Source organism: Colletotrichum jinshuiense, chromosome 6, assembly GCF_051148585.1.
Source record: "Colletotrichum jinshuiense chromosome 6, complete sequence".
NCBI lineage: Eukaryota > Fungi > Ascomycota > Sordariomycetes > Glomerellales > Glomerellaceae > Colletotrichum > Colletotrichum jinshuiense.
This window is the reverse complement of record NC_139313.1, coordinates 4,546,171-4,564,212: the sequence shown is the minus strand read 5'-3', so window position 1 is coordinate 4,564,212 and position 18,042 is coordinate 4,546,171. Positions and strand designations below refer to the sequence as shown.

The following is an 18,042-nucleotide window of genomic DNA, read 5'->3' as shown; positions in this document are numbered from 1 at the left end:
CATAGGTCGTCTCCGCTAGCCAGCTCAGCTCGCAGACTTCAATCGGGCCAGCCCATGGGTGCGGCGTCGCGTCCAACAGCCGCGTCGTGAGGGAACGCATGTCATGATCCAGAGGATGGCGTAGACTCTTTGTGTGGGAATTTGGTTAAGGCAGGCATTATTGGTATAACCGTGACCTCTGTTGGGCGTGGCTTGGAAGCTTGAGGAGGGCATAGCATGGATAGCTTACTCCTCAGCCAAGCTGCATGGATTACCCGGCTTACCGACGGTTTCTTGGTTAGCATTAGGATTAGCATTGTATTTGCATTTCCTGTTCTTTCTCTGTCTCTCGGGGGTTTCTCTTGATTCACTTCGCTCGAAATCCACATTTGCGTGGCTTCTTGACGGGCCATGCTGAGCCGCGATGGCCACGATGACTATGGTCTCATACGTCAGGGTGTGGAGGCGCTTTTGGGTGCTGCCCCATATCGGCAATAACAAAAATCCACGGGACGCCTAAGACTCTGGGTCTTGGGTTCGGATCGACGGTACTGCAATTTAGTAAGAGGCTCCCGTCAGCCCTATGCCGAAAGACTGGATAATGATGCGGCCGTGCATGAAACATTCCATGGATAAATTTGGTGCTGGACACCTGTCCCGAAGTGAGGCAGCCCGAGGCCAGGGGCCAGCGGAGGGGACTGCGCGCATGTGCAAGCAGGACAGTTAAGGCTGCCGGCCAAAACCACTGTGTGTAGCACCACAATTTTGCCCATCTTTACCGTGCGTCCACTTCACTGGCACGACACGGCACGGCTACATACATCCCTGAGCTGCACTAGGGGCGGACCTTTTTATCTTTTTTATCGGACCGCGTATCGCAACGCATCTCCAGCTAAGCTCGCGTGCTGCCGGACCGACCCAAGCCAACTTTCGTCCACAACTCCCATCCGGCTCCAACACCACAATCACAGCAAGCCCCCGGGTCCTTAGTTTCTTCTTTGCTCGGGAATGGAGGCGTCACCACTCACCCGTCAGCCTCCGCCCGAGGTGTTCCAACCCAAGGTCGTGCAGCTGTACGAGTCGCTTTTCAAGGTTCGAGAGCTCCCCATGCCTGTGCCCCTCGAGATGCCCGCCGACCGAGGTGGCCGCCGCCCGCTGCGCTTGAGAAGCTGAAGCTAATGTTGCCGTCTCAAGGTGCGTCTACCTCAGCTTTCTGTCCTCGATAGCCACCGGCCCTGCGTGTGCAATGCCTTCCGAAAGCTGCCCCAGAGAATTCCTCCTCCCGGCCCCCCCGATCCCCCGATCCCCCGTCGCCGTTGCTCCCGATCCATGCTCCTCCCTACCCAAAGTTTGCGGGCCTCCACGACAGAACCGCTGACACGGAATCACTACACATAGGACGTTGAAGATGATTCAGAGCGCTCCGAAGGGTTCTGGCGCGAGTTCTTCCTTCTACGGCCAGACCGCGCGGCCCTGAAGCAGATTCTCGATGGCCTCGGGCCGGCTGACATGCTCGCGCTGGAGGAGCAGACGAGGGAGCTGTTTGCGCGCGCCGTGGCGGCTGTCAAAAGTGGACAGGGCGTGGCGGATTTGCATGCCCTGGATGTGAGTTGCCCTCTGTGGTCTACCCCGTCCGACCCCTTGGTTGGGGGATGTTGGGGCGAGGCATTGTTGCAGTCACTGACGTGAGCCGAACGGCATGAAAGACCCTCAGCGTGTTCCTCTGCTCGGCGCTGTCGAAGAAGTATTCGCATCCTAGCTCGGATATCATCGCCGTCCTGGCGGGCATCGACTACGTCGACACCATCTTTACGGACTTTGTAGGGGCGTTGGACCAGATCATTCGGGCCGGGAAGAGCTGTGAGTCGGAATTGTCAAGAAAGGTGGACGGAACGGTGCTGACGAGCGGCAGTGGACTTGCGGCAAAAGGCTGTCGAGGTTGTGCTGGCCGTCACGGCCGGCGCATACCAGACGAGTCTCTTGACGTACTTTATCCAGCGCGATCTGTTCCCCGCAGTAATAAAGGTAGGCCAGCCATTCTTACGAGTATGCCGAGAGTTCGGCTGACAAGGTCGCAGTTCGTCCAAGATACAGACACGACAGGGCGCATCCTCAGTCCGTTTGCCCTCCTCGGCCTTCTGGCCAACTACAACAAGTTTGAGTTTCAAAACCCATATCAGATGCGACTGAACGACTTTGTCAACGAGGCGACAATCAAGAAGATCATTCGATGCGTTGGTGAGACATGTCAGAGCTTAACGGCGCAGTTTGTGGATGTGCAGGAGGACCTGCCTGATGGGTGGACGTTGAATGGCACGCTGCACATGATTGGGCTCGGGGCCGTTGCGAGGGGTCCCAAGCCGGAGAAGAAGCCCGTGTACGACGCCGAGACGATGAAGCAGATGTTTACGAAGCTGTAAGAGATGATCCCTTCCTGAAGCGATGTGGTATGGCAGCTGACGTAGGAACAGACCCGGCAAGGAAGCCGCCGTGTTGCTGGCAACATATGACTTCACGCACGCCAACAAGCTCTTCTGCTTCAGTCTCGCCACCCTCCCCGCGGAGAAGGGCGAAGAACAGCCCCTGGCGGCCTTCACGTCGCTCACCTCCTACCTCCTCCAGCACGCCCACCTCTCTGAGCGCACGACCCACTACTCCCATCTCAACCTCATGGTCTTCCGCCTGCTGATCGAGGACCCCGTCCTCTGCAAGCGGATATGCAGCGAGGAGTCCAAGGGCCCGGTGCGTTTGTGCCGCCAGAGACAGCCGTTCCTCCCGTTGGTCAGAGGAGAACGCATACTTGCGACGGCGGTACTGGATACCATGGTCGACGGCATCACGCACAACCTTCGTCGGAGGTTGGACGTTGGGCTGTATACGCTCTGCGTGGGAATTTTGCTGCGAATCATCTCATATCTTTCCCGGTCGCGCACACGACTGAGCTACCACTGGGCAGACCTCTTCCGTGCGCTGCTGAACCTGATCCGGTTCCTGACGACGTACGTCTCGGACCTGAAGGATCTCTCGCAGATCGACCTGTTGCTGGACAACGTCGTCAACCTTGTCGCACTGTCGCTGTCCGCTGGCGAAGGGTTCCTACCTTCCCCGGCGGCGTACGATGATTTGTTCTACAAGGTCGTCGAGGCGGGCGACGTGCTGATCAAGTTCAAGGAGAGCTACCAGCTCGGGAAGCGGCACAGCAACTCCATCGATACGCTCATCAGCGTGAGCACGCATTACAAGGAGCTCCTCGCCGAGGGCGGGAAGAAGAAGGGGAACCTTACGAGCATTCAGGTGACGGAGGTTATCAAGCAAGGGTACGAGACCCTGAGTATACAGGCCAAGGAGGGGCTTGACACGTGGGACAGGTATCGGGAGGCGGACGAAAGGACGTTGCTGAAGAAGATGGCAAGGGCGACCGTTGTTGATGTCAGGGGGCTGGTGGAGAGGTGAGGCAGAGACATGAGAGTTGGCAGGGATGTAGACTGTATGATATTAATGACACCCGAGATGACTCTCATGAAGCATGCTGTTCTTGATTCCTGGCTGTCTGTGGTTTCGGCGGGGAGTGGGTTGAAATACGTCGTTGCATGCCGGGATAACCGTCATGTGCGAAAGCCTTTCGGGCCAAAAGCGATACCGGGGCATGGCCCGTGATGGCAGTCAACGTAGAACAATTAACCCTATAACGGAAGCAGTGAGCAGGGGCACTTGGCAAAAAGCATGATAGCAGTTGCTTGTGAAAGGCTTGCCAAGCCCAACTACTCTATTAACGTCTTTCTGCCCCTTATACGCCTGAATCAGTTCTACGCACACAGCGCCGAGATGTGTGGAGCAAGCCTAGAGGAAGTCAGTCGCTCTCAGGACCCGCGACCTAGAGGGTACGGCGCACGAAACTTAAGAGAACAGTAAGCGTTTTTGTGTCGGTTTAACTGACCATCCTATCAACTCCGTATCAGTTGCAGTATAACTGATATCGGTTATCTTATTACTATGTCGCTATGGGATTAATTATGTTGAGTTTATAATATCTTCTTTAACAGTGTGATTCCAACAGCTAACAACACATAGCCCCCCCCCCAATATTCATATTCCACTGACGGGGCCTTCTCGAGAGTCGCCTTACACGCCTCTTCAAAAAAACCAAGAAGCGAGCTCAGAGACAAGGCTTTACGTCAAAAACTCTACACAATAGGTTGTGAAACAGCAGTCCTGCGGAGGATGGTCTCGAACGCCGGCGTCCTAACAACTCCAGAACTCTCCGTACTCGTCGTCGTCGTTTCCACCACCGTCGTTGCCGTCGCCGGGGGCTGAGTACCACCCCCAAGGGTCCACCAGAGGGGCTCGTACGACTCCGACAGCGGCGTGTTCCCGTACGTGTACGACGGCGTGAACGGGTGCGGCGCCGGGCTCGGCACCTCGGGTATGGGCCGCGTGGCGTTTGGCGGCGTTGACGGCAGAAGCTTGGCCGCCTTGCCCACGTCCAGCTCCCGCTTGCTCTGCGCAAAGCCGACACCCTGGCCGATGCAGGACAGCTGCGGCCCGCCCGCCGAGACGATGGCGCGCTCCACGCAGCCCGCTTTGATGAAGAGCGGCAGATTGAACCACACGCGCTTGAACGTGGTGCCGCCCTGCTCGTACCAGTCCCAGCCGGTCACGGCGCCGCAGCCGCTTATCTCGTCCTTGAGCTTTTCGATGCCATCATCGCCAACCTTTCCTCGGAAACTGAACCGGGCTAGCTGATGTTTTCTTTTCGAGTTTTGAGGAGTTGGGCGACGGACTCCACGCTTCCATGACATGTTCCTACGTTACCGCTAGGAGTCTTGTTCCAAGCATCCCCCACTGTAACTGTGATCGGGTTACTCTCTAAGAGCAGTGCCGAGTAGAAGATCTTGTCCTGTGCAACCTCGTGGGCTTGCCGTATTTCCGGTTGTTCAGCCGTCATCGCAACCGGACTGGCTCGATGTGACGCGGTACCATGCAACCAGCTTCTCTTGAGTGATGGTGGCAACTCCAGTCTTTTACAAATCAATGGTATAGGGTAGAAGCTCCCGTCAACCATCATGGGGCATGTCGAGAGCATAGTTGAACGGAGCATTTCCAACCGTGAAAGCCTCGTATCTTTCACCTTCCACATAGAGAGAGGGCCGATGTGACGAGACTCGCCAAAGTCATTCCAGGAGATGATTTGGACAAATTTTGGGTTAAGAAACCTAATTTGCTCGCAACTATCAAACCAAAAATCACAAAAAAATAAAAACGCTCCCCGATCAGCTCCTGGACCTGAAAATAGGCCAACAACAGTGAACATACTCTCCTCTCCACATCAAATCTTCGTTGTATCTAGGATGCTTGGTATATAACCAGGGGCTGGCCGGCATCACTATGAGGAGACAAGGACGTGGTCGGCGCCGACAACATGTCGTCTAAAGAAAGAGAGCAAGGTATGGGTGAACTTACTGTATTTCATATCAGAACCGCAAGAACGCTCAGCGGCCTCGACGAATTTCAGATAGGAAGCATTGACATGTGTTTGAGTCGGTGTTTCCCCAGGGCCAAGTGGCCCAGCTAAAGTGTCCATGAGGGACGCAAGGAGCGACGGCGGGAGCGATCTTGGCCTTTAGGGAGGACCAATTCGGAAGAAACACAGCGTTTGTTTTCTGAATAATGTACTTCCAGTCATCAGCGTTAGCGGGCCCCTCGAAAGTAGAAACGCCCATCCTCGTTAATAAAGTAGGAAGAATAAGCGCTGTATGCCTGGGTCAGCTGAATGACACGGTTTGCGCCGAGGGACCTCCTTCGGCATAGTCTAGGAGACGATCAGCTGAAAGTCCATACTGCCTGGGCCGGACTCCGAACCCCTTCCCAAGAGAGTAGAACGCGGCGAACCGCTCTTCAAACGATAAAACCCACTTCGACAGTTCAACTCCTGTTGGTTCTTCAGTAAATTGCAGACTGTTGGTGCAAGAACCCTACTAACGTTGCATTGCTCCTGGGCTCGGCGCATCTTGATCCGGAAGCATCCGGATCTTTTGAAGCGAAAGCTCCACCCCGTGCGTCCCCTTGTGTAGGAAACACACAGGCAGAGGCGGGCAGAAAGGAGCAATTGGCATCTCTGCCTGAAGTGGAGTACTTGAAGAACTTCATATCTCATCTACCAGGCCTCCGAACAACAACTTCTGCAGCCAGAGCGCAGACCACTATGTAGACCGGCCGGAGACAGCTAAAGTTGGTTGAAAAAACAGTTTTCCGAGCATGGACTTGCCTGCACATGCTCTGATTGATTAACCATAATATAGTACCCCAAGTCGAACTGTTGGTTCTAGCAAACACTGCATGTCTTTCTCGACTCGGGCCTTGCACTGAATTTCTGCACCCTTGCTAGTCAGAGCCAAGGGCTCAGTCGCGATGGATATTGTGTCTTGGCATCTCGACCCTTAAGGAGAGGCGTCTCCACATTGCCTAGGTAGGCAGGTAGGTTCACCAATTCTGAAAGTCCTGTGAACCAACTCTTTGATCTCGCGGAAAGATGACGAGTCAGAAGCGTCAAGGGTGCAGCCATCAAATGCCTCTCGCATCCTGGCATATCCATCTCGCAGAACCAAACCGCCGAGTCTAGAGCATAGCCCTAGAAATGGCGACACTCTTTCGAGAAGGTCGTCCCATTTGCGTCTGCATATTTACGGATGCCGCGCAAGGCGCAAATGCTCTTACTGGCCTTCTCTACCTCTCTAAAACTTAGCCGGCACAGATAGCCACCAGGCGGAAATGGGCTGGACCGTGGTTGCGGAATCATCTTGAATTTGCATACCAACCAACCCAGCCTGAAGAGACGCCATCACCTCGCACTGTCCCTTCCCGGTCAGATCCCCCTCAATCAACTTGATTGGCACTTCCACGATGGCCCCTGGAATTATTTCCCGGTTGATTGTGGGAAAAGCAACGTCGCCCAGCTTCATTGCGCGAGCCATGGATTCCGGCGACCAAGTCGCATTCGGCGGTGCCGCATGCATTCGCCTCATTCTCTCCAAACGAACCCCACGAGGGAGGTCCCAGGACGGCACGATGGACCACTCATCCTCGTCGCTGTTATCCTCGTCCTCGTCCTCGCCATGCCCTCCTCCGTGGTGTCTCCCGCCGCCCGCCCTCTGCGCGCCTTGCCAGGAAAGTCTGTCGCCATCCGTAGTCCACCAACAAAAGGCCGTCAGCCAGCCAGATAGACTTGTCGTTATACTGGAGCCCTTGGGTCCCTCCACGTGCACTGCGCGCATCCAGAACTCTTTGATGTCGTCGTCCTCCGGTCGGTCGAAACTGGCAACCATGTACTCGAGCACTTTAGTCAACCGTAAAGCCCAATCCGCCAAGTCGTTGTCGAGGGATCCGATCCATGAAACGCGGGCCAGCATGCTAGCCCAGTCTGACCGCTCACCAAGTAGTGTGACGGACGGAAAGCCGCATCCATAAAAAGCGCCGTATTCGAACCATTGTTTCATCACCCCGAGAAATGCAACGGCTGCAACGGCTCTATCATCTACGGTCGTCGTCGTGAACTCGGGAAGAAGTGTTGTGGCGATTTCAGCGTCTTTGAGGTTGGCAGTGACCATTTCGGCCAACATCCGCGCGACGTCACCGAAATCACCGGTATTCATCGTCATCGGCTGCACATCGACAGAAACCTCGCGTTTACCTTCGTGGGCGATAAAGACGTGGCGGAGGTCTGCCTCGTGCTTGGCAACGTAGAAGCCAAACTGGATGAGGATAGCCAACCAGACATCGTCGGGCCGGAGTCGGAGGTGAAGATCCTGTTGAAACGCGCGAATAACAGTGTGCACGAAACCGCTCTCGTTGCGAACAATGCCAAAGGTTGTGTCCAGGGACGACGTCCGCGCGATTTTCATTTGAGGATGCCGGTCTTGTTGGGTGAGGCCAGTGAGGACTTCATTGGTGGAGAGCTTGACCATGTCTCTGTTCCGGCCCACGATGTGAGGTTGCGGCTTAACGACTGTCGGCATTGTGGAAAAATATGATATGTATTAGTCGGTGTATGATGTTCAAGTTTTGAAAAAGTTGTAAAGGGAGAATGTCCTAGTTATCGAGATGATTTCCCAATGTGACGGGCACAACCCAGTTTAAATAGGGAAAGAGGGGCAGGGGGTTGGACACCCCCCTGCAACAGTCCATCTGCCAACCTTCCAACTGTCATTTTATATTTCGTATAGATTTTTTTTTCGGGTTGTGGCACAGGGTTCAATACTAGAATGATGGTTATTTTTGTACGCAGTTTAACATGTTACTCGGTAGGGTATGATGAGACAGCGAGATCCTAAGGGAGGCGTACATGTCAACACCAAACAAGTTAGTGAACGATTCTTATGCAAGCTAGACAGCAGAGCAGACTTTGCGGATGCTGTTTCGTCCCGAATTTAGATCGAAAAGGATTATTTCGTCATGGCTACTTCCATTGATTGGCTTATGATTGTTGATTCTCGATGCATGATACACTTCGTTCCCTGTTTCCAACCACGGTACCTGGTCACATAGTCAGATTGCCGGCGAGACTTGATTGACTGCTAGATTCCCGATACTCAGTGCACACAGCACTGCCTCCAATGCTATGTGGGAACCGCGCACATGAATTAGACCGCTTTGTGCGCCTGTTGGAGTTGTTACACGTCGTTCTACCTCCACAACCACCGCTCGCGTGTGTGTGTGTGCTCTCCCGCTACCGATACTTGTGAAATCGGCGTTCAATTTATCATATGTGATATTATTTAGCTGAGTCGTCTTAAGTACACTACGAAATGAGCAAGCGATTTAGGCCAGAACTGTCTGTTCGACTACCTTTCAACGCAGTACACAGCACCCACAACAATGTAGTTCTACATGGGATACCTGAGCCTGTAACCGAACACGATATATTGGCGCGTATGAAAGAAAGACTGGCGGACGTCAAAAATTATCACAGCTGCCATGTTTCTAGGAAGCGAAAACTACCGTTTATCTTGCCCAATTAATCCAACATCCAACCATTTGTAAATAACACTTTATCTTTTCAATATTGCAGTATGAACACGATGCCTTCTTTGCCAAAGTAGATTCATGGGTCCAAATCATCAATTACGTCAATTTCTAGACTACCATCCTCAAATATAGTCACTGGGACTCGATTTAGTGTCCAAGTTTGAGCTGGCATACCGGCCAGCTCCCAATAGCAGCATGTTGACTTTCCTTATTGGAGAAAGACAAGGTTGCCAATCAATTAAACCATAACGTCAGTATTAACACCATACTGTTAAGTCCTCTTTAAGCTTCAAGCTTAGGTCACCTCTTAGATGTTCCAAAGCATGATATTGACTACAGCACTCGACATACGCCAGTCTGGGTTTCGCGCATCCGTAAACGCTCCACATACAACTTTTTCACCATTCCTTTCGATAAGTTCTTGTCGATGCCATTTGGCAAGAAAAGAAAATCCTTTCCGATTGATGAAAAACAGACTATCGATGGTTGGCCGTAATATGCCTAGGTTAGTGCAAAACTGTTATGTCTGGGAGGTCTGAAAGATGCACAGGAGGCCGGCTGTGCATCTGCGAAACAGAGACGGCGGGAACGGCAGCGATTAAACATTTTGCGGTTTAATTCTCGTCGGTATGGCCGAAGTAAGGAGGAGCTGGGGCATGATGATGGGAATGGGACGATAATCAGGACAGGCGGGGAAGGCCAGGAGCAGGCGACCGGAGCTAGTTGTTAGCAAGAAAATAGACGCGCATGACTAGGATCTTAGTGAGAACCCCTTATAAAAACCCTAAACCCCAGAAGGGTGTGGACACTAGAATGGCCGGGGAGGAAAGGCCGGGGGCGTACGAAGAAGACGAAATCGTCCGGGCGAGTAGGTGGATTAAAGGAGTCCAGGACGGCGATGGTTACGGTGCGGGCCGGCAAGTGGGTTGTAGGAACGGTTTCGACGGATGTGTTAGTCAGCAGAGGAACCTTTTCACTGGCTCATCCATGGGAGGGCGGACGGGATCCCGAGCTCTCCAGTGGGTATGGTGGAACTGAGCTTTAGAGACTCATGAAGCTCGGTCAGCAGGTGTGCAGATTCAGTGGCGAAGTATACTGTTTCGACAAAACCAAGTCTCAACCCACTTCCCTTGGCCAAGAGATGGTAAATGTTTGGCATAAGGTAAAATAAGCACATGAACGACCGTCCTTGGTCCCTCAAGGTGTCAAAGGGTCTTGGATAACAAAGCAGAGAGAGACATTGATGAAACTCACGAGAGCCGCTTTGTCATCCTCGCCGGCCGTTGACAAATTACACACCTCTGATTGGCTAAAAAGCACACAGTACACTGGGGACCACTGACCATGTCATAGCCGCGCCACGGCTCAAATCTGTCAAATGACCCCCCCAGGCCCCAGCTTCTCTCTTTGCTCCGAGGCCAGCCACATCCCATTGCCAATCCAACCCGACCGCAAAAACCTCCGACCTACAATTCCCGCCGTTTCTTTCGTCACCGTCGGACGATCCCTCTCTTCCCAACAACCATTTCAACCACAACACCCGATTCCTCTGCAAGATTGAATTGCTAGCGATTGAAGCCATCACCATAATTTGCGACCACACACACATCGCCGACACAAGATGAATGCCCCGAGGATACTGAGCCGGGTGGCGCTGCGCCGATCCAGCACGGCTTTCCAGTGCGCTGCTGCACGCCGTGCCTACGGCACACCGTCCTTCCAGTCATACCCTCTGTATTCAAACAACGCACCTCCTCCGACGCGAGGCGATGCCATTCCTGACAGCTCAATGGCCAAGTCCGATGCCCTGCCAAAGGTCAACGAGACGAGGCCGCCCAAGTTGCCTTCGCAGATGGCATCCCACCAATCCCCGAGAACAACCCCCGCCTCCGTCTCACCGTCATCGACGACTACTACAACAAACACCAACGCCTCCACAGTAGCTTCCAAGCCTTCGACAACGACATCGTCAACAGCAGCCGCCGTCGCGCCGAGAGGATCCGAGCAAGCGGCCCAGACCCCCAAGCCAACGGCCCGTCCGCGCTCCAAGCTCCGCGCACGCAAGGCGGCGATGAAGCTCAGCCCAGCGGCTGTAGAGCAGCTGCGCGCGCTGCTGAACCAGCCGGACCCCAAGCTGATCAAGGTCGGCGTTCGAAACAGGGGCTGCTCCGGGCTGGCGTACCATCTCGAGTATGTTGAGAAGCCGGGCAGCTTCGACGAGGAGGTTGTGCAGGACGGCGTCAAGGTGCTGATTGACAGCAAGGCGCTGTTTAGCATCATTGGCAGCGAGATGGACTGGATTGAGGACAAGCTCAGCCAGAGGTTCGTGTTCAAGAACCCAAACATCAGTGAGTCTTCCCCCCCAGGCCTGTCAGATATGACGGACTATTGCTAACAAAGTTGCAGAGGAGGAATGTGGCTGTGGTGAGTCGTTCATGGTATGAGAATCAATGTAATTCAATTGTTCCATACTGGACGTAATGGCGAGAGAGAGCGCGAGAGACGAAGCAAGAGATCGCACTATTCTAGCGAGCTTGATTGGTGGCTTTGGGATACATATCATTCATGACCGCAGTCTTCGGCATAGAAAGACAAGACGGTGGGCGGCATTGGCATCACATTATGCTGAGGCGTCGTGTACATCACGTTCAATTCCGAGCATCAAATTGGACAGAGGAATGGCATTGGGAGGCGTTTTGAGGTGTAATGATACCTACGAGAAGACCCGGAGCATTTTCCCGGGCACAAATCAACGAGTTATCCGATCCAGGTCCCAAAATCATTGTGAAGAACCCATCATGAGATCATACCGTGTTCAACCCATGCGCGGGCGGGCAGATGGATAGCACAGTGTATCTCCGAATCCGAGTGTCGGATCCCCCACAGTTCGAGTCAGGGCAGTTCGCCCGACCCGACAGCTGCGAACCCCCGGCAGTCAATCGACTGGTGCGGAGCGAAACGTCCCGGGCCCCCACTAGAATTTCAGAGCTCAATTGATGGGCGCGTCATTGCACTCGAAAAATCCCCCAAACCGCGTCTGGCTCGTTTAACCTCCAAATTCACCTAGGACTAGCTACTGTCTCTGCTCCCTCCCCTCCCCTCCCGAAGCACCACGTCGCTAAACCGACACCGTTGTAGACCGAATCCGGGGCGAACCTTGAGCCGGCCAATTTTGGCTTGATAGGCACTTTGCATGTGTCACCACCCCTTTGCACCATCAAAATGGCAGCTGTCGACTGCCCCATCTGCAACAAGCTCGTCAAGGAGACGCTGATCAACTCCCACATCGACTCGGGCTGCCAGAACCACATTTACAATCCCGAACGGACCTCTTCTCCTCCCGTAGCGACGCAAACCAATGGCACCTCCGCCAGCTCATCATCCCAAGCCAAGCGCCCGGCATCCTCCTTCTTCCACACCCCCGCCGCGAAGCGCCATGCCCCGCCGAGCAAAACCCTCGCTACCCCCCACGCCAACGGCGCCGTCCGACCGACGGCAGGCGTAAAACGAAGTTTCGATGACGGACCGGGGGCCGTCCCGTCGTCCCCCTTCGCAGCTGCCGGGGATAACGAGGAGGATTCTACTCAGCAACCACCAGAAACCGGGCCCGTGGCGAAGCGCACAAAGACGGCCCGCGCGGCGCCGCTGGCGGAGCGCATGCGTCCCAGGACTCTGGACGAGGTGTGCGGTCAGGATCTCGTCGGGCCGCACGGCGTGCTGCGCTCGCTGATCGAGTCGGACCGCGTGCCTTCCATGATCCTCTGGGGCGGGTCCGGCACAGGCAAGACGACAATTGCGCGGTGCATCGCACAGAGCGTGGGCTCGCGCTTCATCGAGATGAATGCAACGTCGTCGGGCGTGGCCGAGTGCAAGAAGCTGTTCGCGGAGGCGGGCAATGAGCAGGTGCTGACGGGGCGCAAGACCATCATCTTTTGCGACGAGATACACCGCTTCTCCAAGGCGCAGCAGGACGTATTCCTGAAGCCCGTGGAAGCGGGGACGATTACGCTCATCGGGGCGACGACGGAGAACCCCTCGTTCAGGGTCCAGGCGGCGCTGCTGTCGCGGTGCAGGACGTTTACGCTCTCGAAGCTCACAAACGAGGACGTGGCGAGGATACTGCTGCGCGCGTTCGAGGAGGAGACGAGGGCGAGGAATTACCCCGAGAGCCCGCTCATCGACGCGGAGCTCGTGACGTATCTTGCGGCCTTCTCGGACGGCGACGCACGCACGGCGTTGAACCTGCTCGAGCTCGCGCTGTCGCTCTCGACGAGGCAGGGGATTACGAAGGAGGACATAAAAGCTTCGCTGACGAAGACGCTGGTGTACGACCGCGCGGGGGACCAGCACTACGACACCATATCGGCGTTCCACAAGGCTGTTCGCGGGTCGGACCCCGACGCAGCGCTGTACTATCTCGCGCGCATGCTGCAATCTGGCGAGGACCCGCTGTTTGTCGCCAGACGGATGGTGGTCATCGCCTCAGAGGATGTTGGACTTGCGGACAACACCCTGCTGCCGCTAGCCACGGCGGCGTACACGGCGGCGCAGCAGATCGGCATGCCCGAGGCGCGGATACCCCTGGCCCACTGCGCCGTCGCACTGAGTCTGGCGCCGAAGAGCACGAGGGCGTACAGGGGTTTGAACAACGCGTACGCCGCGCTGAAGGAGCCGGGCATCGCGGCGCTGCCCGTGCCGCTGCACTTGAGGAATGCGCCGACGCGGCTGATGAGGGAGATGGGGTATGGTGCCGAGTACAAGTACCCGCCCAACTACCGGGAGGGGCGGGTCAGGCAGGAGTACCTTCCCGATGAACTTGTCGGAAGGAGGTTTCTCGAGGAGCGGGATTTGGGGACCGAGGTCGACCCGGACTTGGAGATGGAGACGGAGACGTGAGGTGACGGCGCCGAGGGCAGCCTGGTAGCTTGGCTTAAGCGTAGCGTCATGCTTTCATCTGATAAGACGACGATAGAGTTTCGCAAGCGGAAGTGCGAGGGCAGGGACCATTGCACCTGGTTGGGATACAGCTCGAGGAGCTTTTGGTCAGGGGGAATACCCATACAGCGAGCGTCTAGGATGGAACAAGATATCCTTGGGACTTGGCGATAAAATCAACATGTGTTGACATGTGTAAGTCAGCTTGTGCACCTGCAATGACCGTTCTTCCCGAACCTGCATTTACCACTGGTTCCTCCCCCATCCCCCTTTGCCCAGTGGTCCCATGAAAATCAATCAACCACCTCTCTTACCCCTTCCCCCCTCTTGATTCGTCCGCTCTATGTTTTCTGAGGCGTCCTCTTTATCTAATTATGTTAAATTCCCCGACTGCCCATTGTAAAAAATTGTTAGATGCAGCAGTGAATGGCGAACAGCTGGGTTCTCAACAGCAGGTGGACCGGTTGCATGTTGAATCTGAATCGGCAATCAGGTGTACGGAATATTTCTTTTCCCTCCTCTCCGGTCGGAAACTGCCATTGTTCCTCCATATTTTGCGCTTTCTAGCGGTTGGGGAAGTGTAGACGAGCTGTCGTTGAAACTGGCTTACAATTTTCGTAAATTAAACGATTAAAGTGTACAGGGATGGACTTTTAGCGTCTGACGAGTTTGGCATCACAACAAAACAGTCTGACCATGGGCGACTCAGACACAATGGCAATGACACAGGGTAGTTGCAGACATGCCAAACAATATACGAGGGTGTCATATAATTCCACAGCATTTATAATATTATTTTCCTTTGATGCGAGGTCTTGGTGCATTACCATGAGGCAAGAAGATGGACCATTTATCTTCCGCCAGACACTTGAGCCAATGGTTGGTTGCAAAACCTTCATTTTTCCGTAGAGACTGAGCGGCTACCTGCGAACGGGCGCCGGCCAGAATAATATAGTGGAATCAGACCAACAGAAGGCAAGGGGGGCAAGGTATGAGAGGCTGTAAGACTTTATGAACTATGGGCTTGGAATAGCAGAGATGCAAACTTATAAGATGAGCTGTGCTTTGCACATCTAATCCATCGTTTCATAAATGCCTTTCTGAGCTGGGGGTGATCTGGGGATAAGAACGAGACCGAGACGCAAGTTGATCTCATAATTAGTTGCAGACCAATGTGTATTGTGCCCACACAGCTGTGGAGATCCTCCCAAGCTCAGGGTCAGAGTTTCGCCCACTTTGGGATAGCCGTCCCAAATCCCTCGTACATCAAATCGGATCAATGATACCTGCCCAAAAGAGCATGGCTAGTGAGATCCCTCGAGCAACTCGAGACGAAGAATCCTCGGCAAGGACCCGAAAAAAAAGTTCCCCTAAGCAGTGATTCTCCTTCCAAAGCCCTTGGATCGCCGGTACGATGCGCAAATCCGGACCATCTCCCGCCCTGCCAACCAATCTTCGTCGCTGTGAGATCCGACAGTTCTTGAGATGGCAGCCTTATTAAGGTCATGCGGCTCCCTGACGCCAACGATGAAACCGTCATTTTGGTAGGGTGTTCCCCAGATTCGGCGGTGCAACCCTGTAACCGACCGATCTTGAGACGTCTCAGCGAATCGCTGATGTGGCGGGGTGGCGCTAAAGCACCCCTGTTCCCGTCTGTTGTTTGGCAAAACTCGGCAAACTGACACAGCCCAAAACCAGACCATCTCCTGGACTCCTGTTTGGGCCGGGGCCGCTTCTACCTCACCCTCCCGTATTATCATAGCCGAGGGCGTTTTAAGGTCGCAGGTGAGAGGGGTAGCTTAGAAGCGGTGCCTCATGTCGCATTAACGTCAACTCTCTGGCTTCCCTGAAGTCAGTGCAGAGGTGAATTTAAAGGCGCCTTGACGCCGCCCAAGTCTGGTGTTTCTGAGACAGACTCATACTATTCGCTCACTCGTTCTCCAACTTACAACCTTCTCTTCGTTTTGGCTGGTCCTCTGTTGTTTTTTTTGGTGTTTCCTCTATTAAACTTATTAAGCTTCAATACTTTTTGCAACGATTTTCCCGTCTTCGACAAAATGAAGTTCATCGCGGCTCTCTCCCTTGCCCTCGCCTCTTCCGTGGCCGCCATGCCCACCGAGGATCTGTCCAAGCGCCAGACCATCAACAGAGGCACCAACACTCTTGTGTTCAAGGAGCAAGGTGGCGTACCCGGAAACGAGTGCCTCACTTTCCGCAACAATGGTAAATTCCCGCCCATGGCCCCACTGCGCCTCCAACTTCATTCTAACGGGGCTTCTAGGAGAGATTGTCAACGCCGCGTGCGTCAACACGGCTGCCGACAGACAGATCACGCCCTCGACCAAGAACGGCCAGAACGTGCTTCTCGTCCAGCGCTCCTTCAGCAACGGCTTCCGCCCGGACCTTGTGAACAAGGAGGCCTGCGTCGGCTTCAACGGCACCGCTTTCCGCGCCGAAGACTGCGCGTCGCGCAACGTCGAGTTCGTCGCCCAGCAGGGCAACAACCTCATTGCCTCTGGCGGCGCCTGCTTGAATGGCCACGACAACAAGGCGCAGGTCACCGTCTCCGAGCAGGGCCAAAACTGCGCCAAGTTCACCACCACTACGGTCAACCCCACGGACCCGTAAAAGACCTCATTCGTAGAGAAGTGGGCCTGGGCTTGTACAAATCTCTGAGACTGAGGTCAGCCTTAGTGGACGTGAGGGTTTATGGAGGGTTTTGAAGAAGAAGAAAAAAGGAGAAAAATGGGGGAGAGGAGATGAAGTTTAATGCTGAAGACATAACTTCGACTTAATTAAAACGAATAGACATCGACTCCTGCCAAAATCTAGGTGTTAATGTCGAAATTATGTGATTGGTTTTTACTTTTCTTCCGGGCTTTCTTCCATTATCATGGCAGACCCTCTTTTTTCAATAGTGTCGTCCGCCATGATAGGACGCCAAAATGCCGTACTTGCAACCGGACCGTGAGCGTGGCCCACATTGTGATCCCCTGACCGACGGCTCTTAATTATTCTCTGGCTTCAACTTTTTTACTCTCAAGGGCAAGACCAACAACGTTTTCCAGATCCGTATTAAAGTTGAGAACTCTATTGCAGGTCCAAGTTTTCTTCTGTCTATACAAGGCACAAAACCGTGGCCCCATAGTAGGTTATAACGCTCAAAACGGATCTTTTAACTTCCATCCATCATCTACACAGTCTACTCCGCATACATGAGAGCTAATAAGTAACTAGGCCACAAAAGGTATCTCTTTTGGCATTAGTTATGGCTTAATGATACGGCTTAACAATTACCACCGAAATCAGGACCATTGGTGTTGAGAGTCGTAAAATTCCTAATGCCATGATGTTGGTATCGCAGGATACTCGTATTGGTGGTGAATCAAGGAAAACCAATGCGGCAAGTCAGCAGATCTTTGCGAATGGACAAGTGGTCCCAGAAAGCTACATAAGATGCCGCTCAAGAGCATCAAATCTCCAAACTGTGATCCATCCAAGTAGTATTCATAGACGAGCCTGGTATAGATAAGAGCATCGGTATACGGCGGATAGGATGAGCACCTCGAGCAAAGCGACCACGAGAAATTGAGTGATTCCATCGTGGTCGGAGATACCATCAGAGACAAGCCTTAGAACTCTTTGTGTGGACAGCAGCTAGACAGAGGGAAGGAATCGGCAGTTCAGAATACCATACAAAAGCAGACAAGAACATGAATTATATACAAGTAAAAAGAAATCAAAATAGAATGACAATTATTGGAGCTTTTCTGAAAGAATCCATACGACTTCATTCTGGCCGTTCACAAAGTGCTCCTCGATTTTTTGCCCCGTGCTCGGCACAGCTCGTGCATATTCCATCAGTCTCCGTACCATAGCGGGCGCACGCTCGATCTTATCCAATCTGATGAGCGATACTGGGGTATTCTCGTCGGCACCAGTCTTCTCCGCTCTCACCCACCATCGGAAATTACTAGCCCTCTCGAAGTAGTAGTTGTCTTTGTGCCGCAATGCTGAATGTGTGCATATGTTTAACCCCGGGCTTTGACATAGAATTGCGGTTTCCAGCAGAGGGAGTTTGTATACCCCATCTAAAGCTTGCTCATC

At 53.8% G+C, this 18,042-nt stretch overlaps 6 protein-coding genes across 6 annotated transcripts; 4 read left to right on the top strand and 2 right to left on the bottom strand.

Annotated features, from left to right (window-relative positions):
• Positions 1-987: 987 nt before the first annotated feature.
• On the top strand, positions 988-3,432 carry EsH8_VI_001165 (ARMH3 family protein; the record flags this gene model as incomplete). Its single annotated transcript, XM_083272418.1, has 6 exons — positions 988-1,071; positions 1,378-1,584; positions 1,686-1,839; positions 1,892-2,004; positions 2,058-2,395; positions 2,451-3,432. The coding sequence occupies 6 exons, from the start codon at positions 988-990 to the stop codon at positions 3,430-3,432; spliced, it is 1,878 nt and encodes a 625-aa protein (XP_083127592.1).
• A 731-nt stretch (positions 3,433-4,163) lies between these two features.
• EsH8_VI_001164 (uncharacterized protein) lies at positions 4,164-4,924 on the bottom strand (the record flags this gene model as incomplete). The annotated part of the gene is made up of 2 exons (XM_083272417.1): positions 4,164-4,704; positions 4,761-4,924. 2 exons carry the CDS (start codon positions 4,922-4,924, stop codon positions 4,164-4,166), a joined length of 705 nt encoding a protein of 234 aa, XP_083127591.1.
• Positions 4,925-6,710: 1,786 nt separating this feature from the next.
• On the bottom strand, positions 6,711-7,991 carry EsH8_VI_001163 (DUF4419 domain-containing protein; the record flags this gene model as incomplete). The annotated part of the gene is made up of 1 exon (XM_083272416.1): positions 6,711-7,991. The coding sequence occupies one exon, from the start codon at positions 7,989-7,991 to the stop codon at positions 6,711-6,713; it is 1,281 nt and encodes a 426-aa protein (XP_083127590.1).
• A 2,630-nt stretch (positions 7,992-10,621) lies between these two features.
• EsH8_VI_001162 (Fe-binding Fe/S cluster assembly protein ISA1) lies at positions 10,622-11,444 on the top strand (the record flags this gene model as incomplete). Its single annotated transcript, XM_083272415.1, has 2 exons — positions 10,622-11,348; positions 11,407-11,444. 2 exons carry the CDS (start codon positions 10,622-10,624, stop codon positions 11,442-11,444), a joined length of 765 nt encoding a protein of 254 aa, XP_083127589.1.
• Positions 11,445-12,222: 778 nt separating this feature from the next.
• On the top strand, positions 12,223-13,896 carry EsH8_VI_001161 (ssDNA-dependent ATPase MGS1; the record flags this gene model as incomplete). The annotated part of the gene is made up of 1 exon (XM_083272414.1): positions 12,223-13,896. One exon carries the CDS (start codon positions 12,223-12,225, stop codon positions 13,894-13,896), a length of 1,674 nt encoding a protein of 557 aa, XP_083127588.1.
• Positions 13,897-15,992: 2,096 nt separating this feature from the next.
• Positions 15,993-16,563, top strand: EsH8_VI_001160 (uncharacterized protein; the record flags this gene model as incomplete). Its single annotated transcript, XM_083272413.1, has 2 exons — positions 15,993-16,158; positions 16,217-16,563. 2 exons carry the CDS (start codon positions 15,993-15,995, stop codon positions 16,561-16,563), a joined length of 513 nt encoding a protein of 170 aa, XP_083127587.1.
• Positions 16,564-18,042: the final 1,479 nt, after the last annotated feature.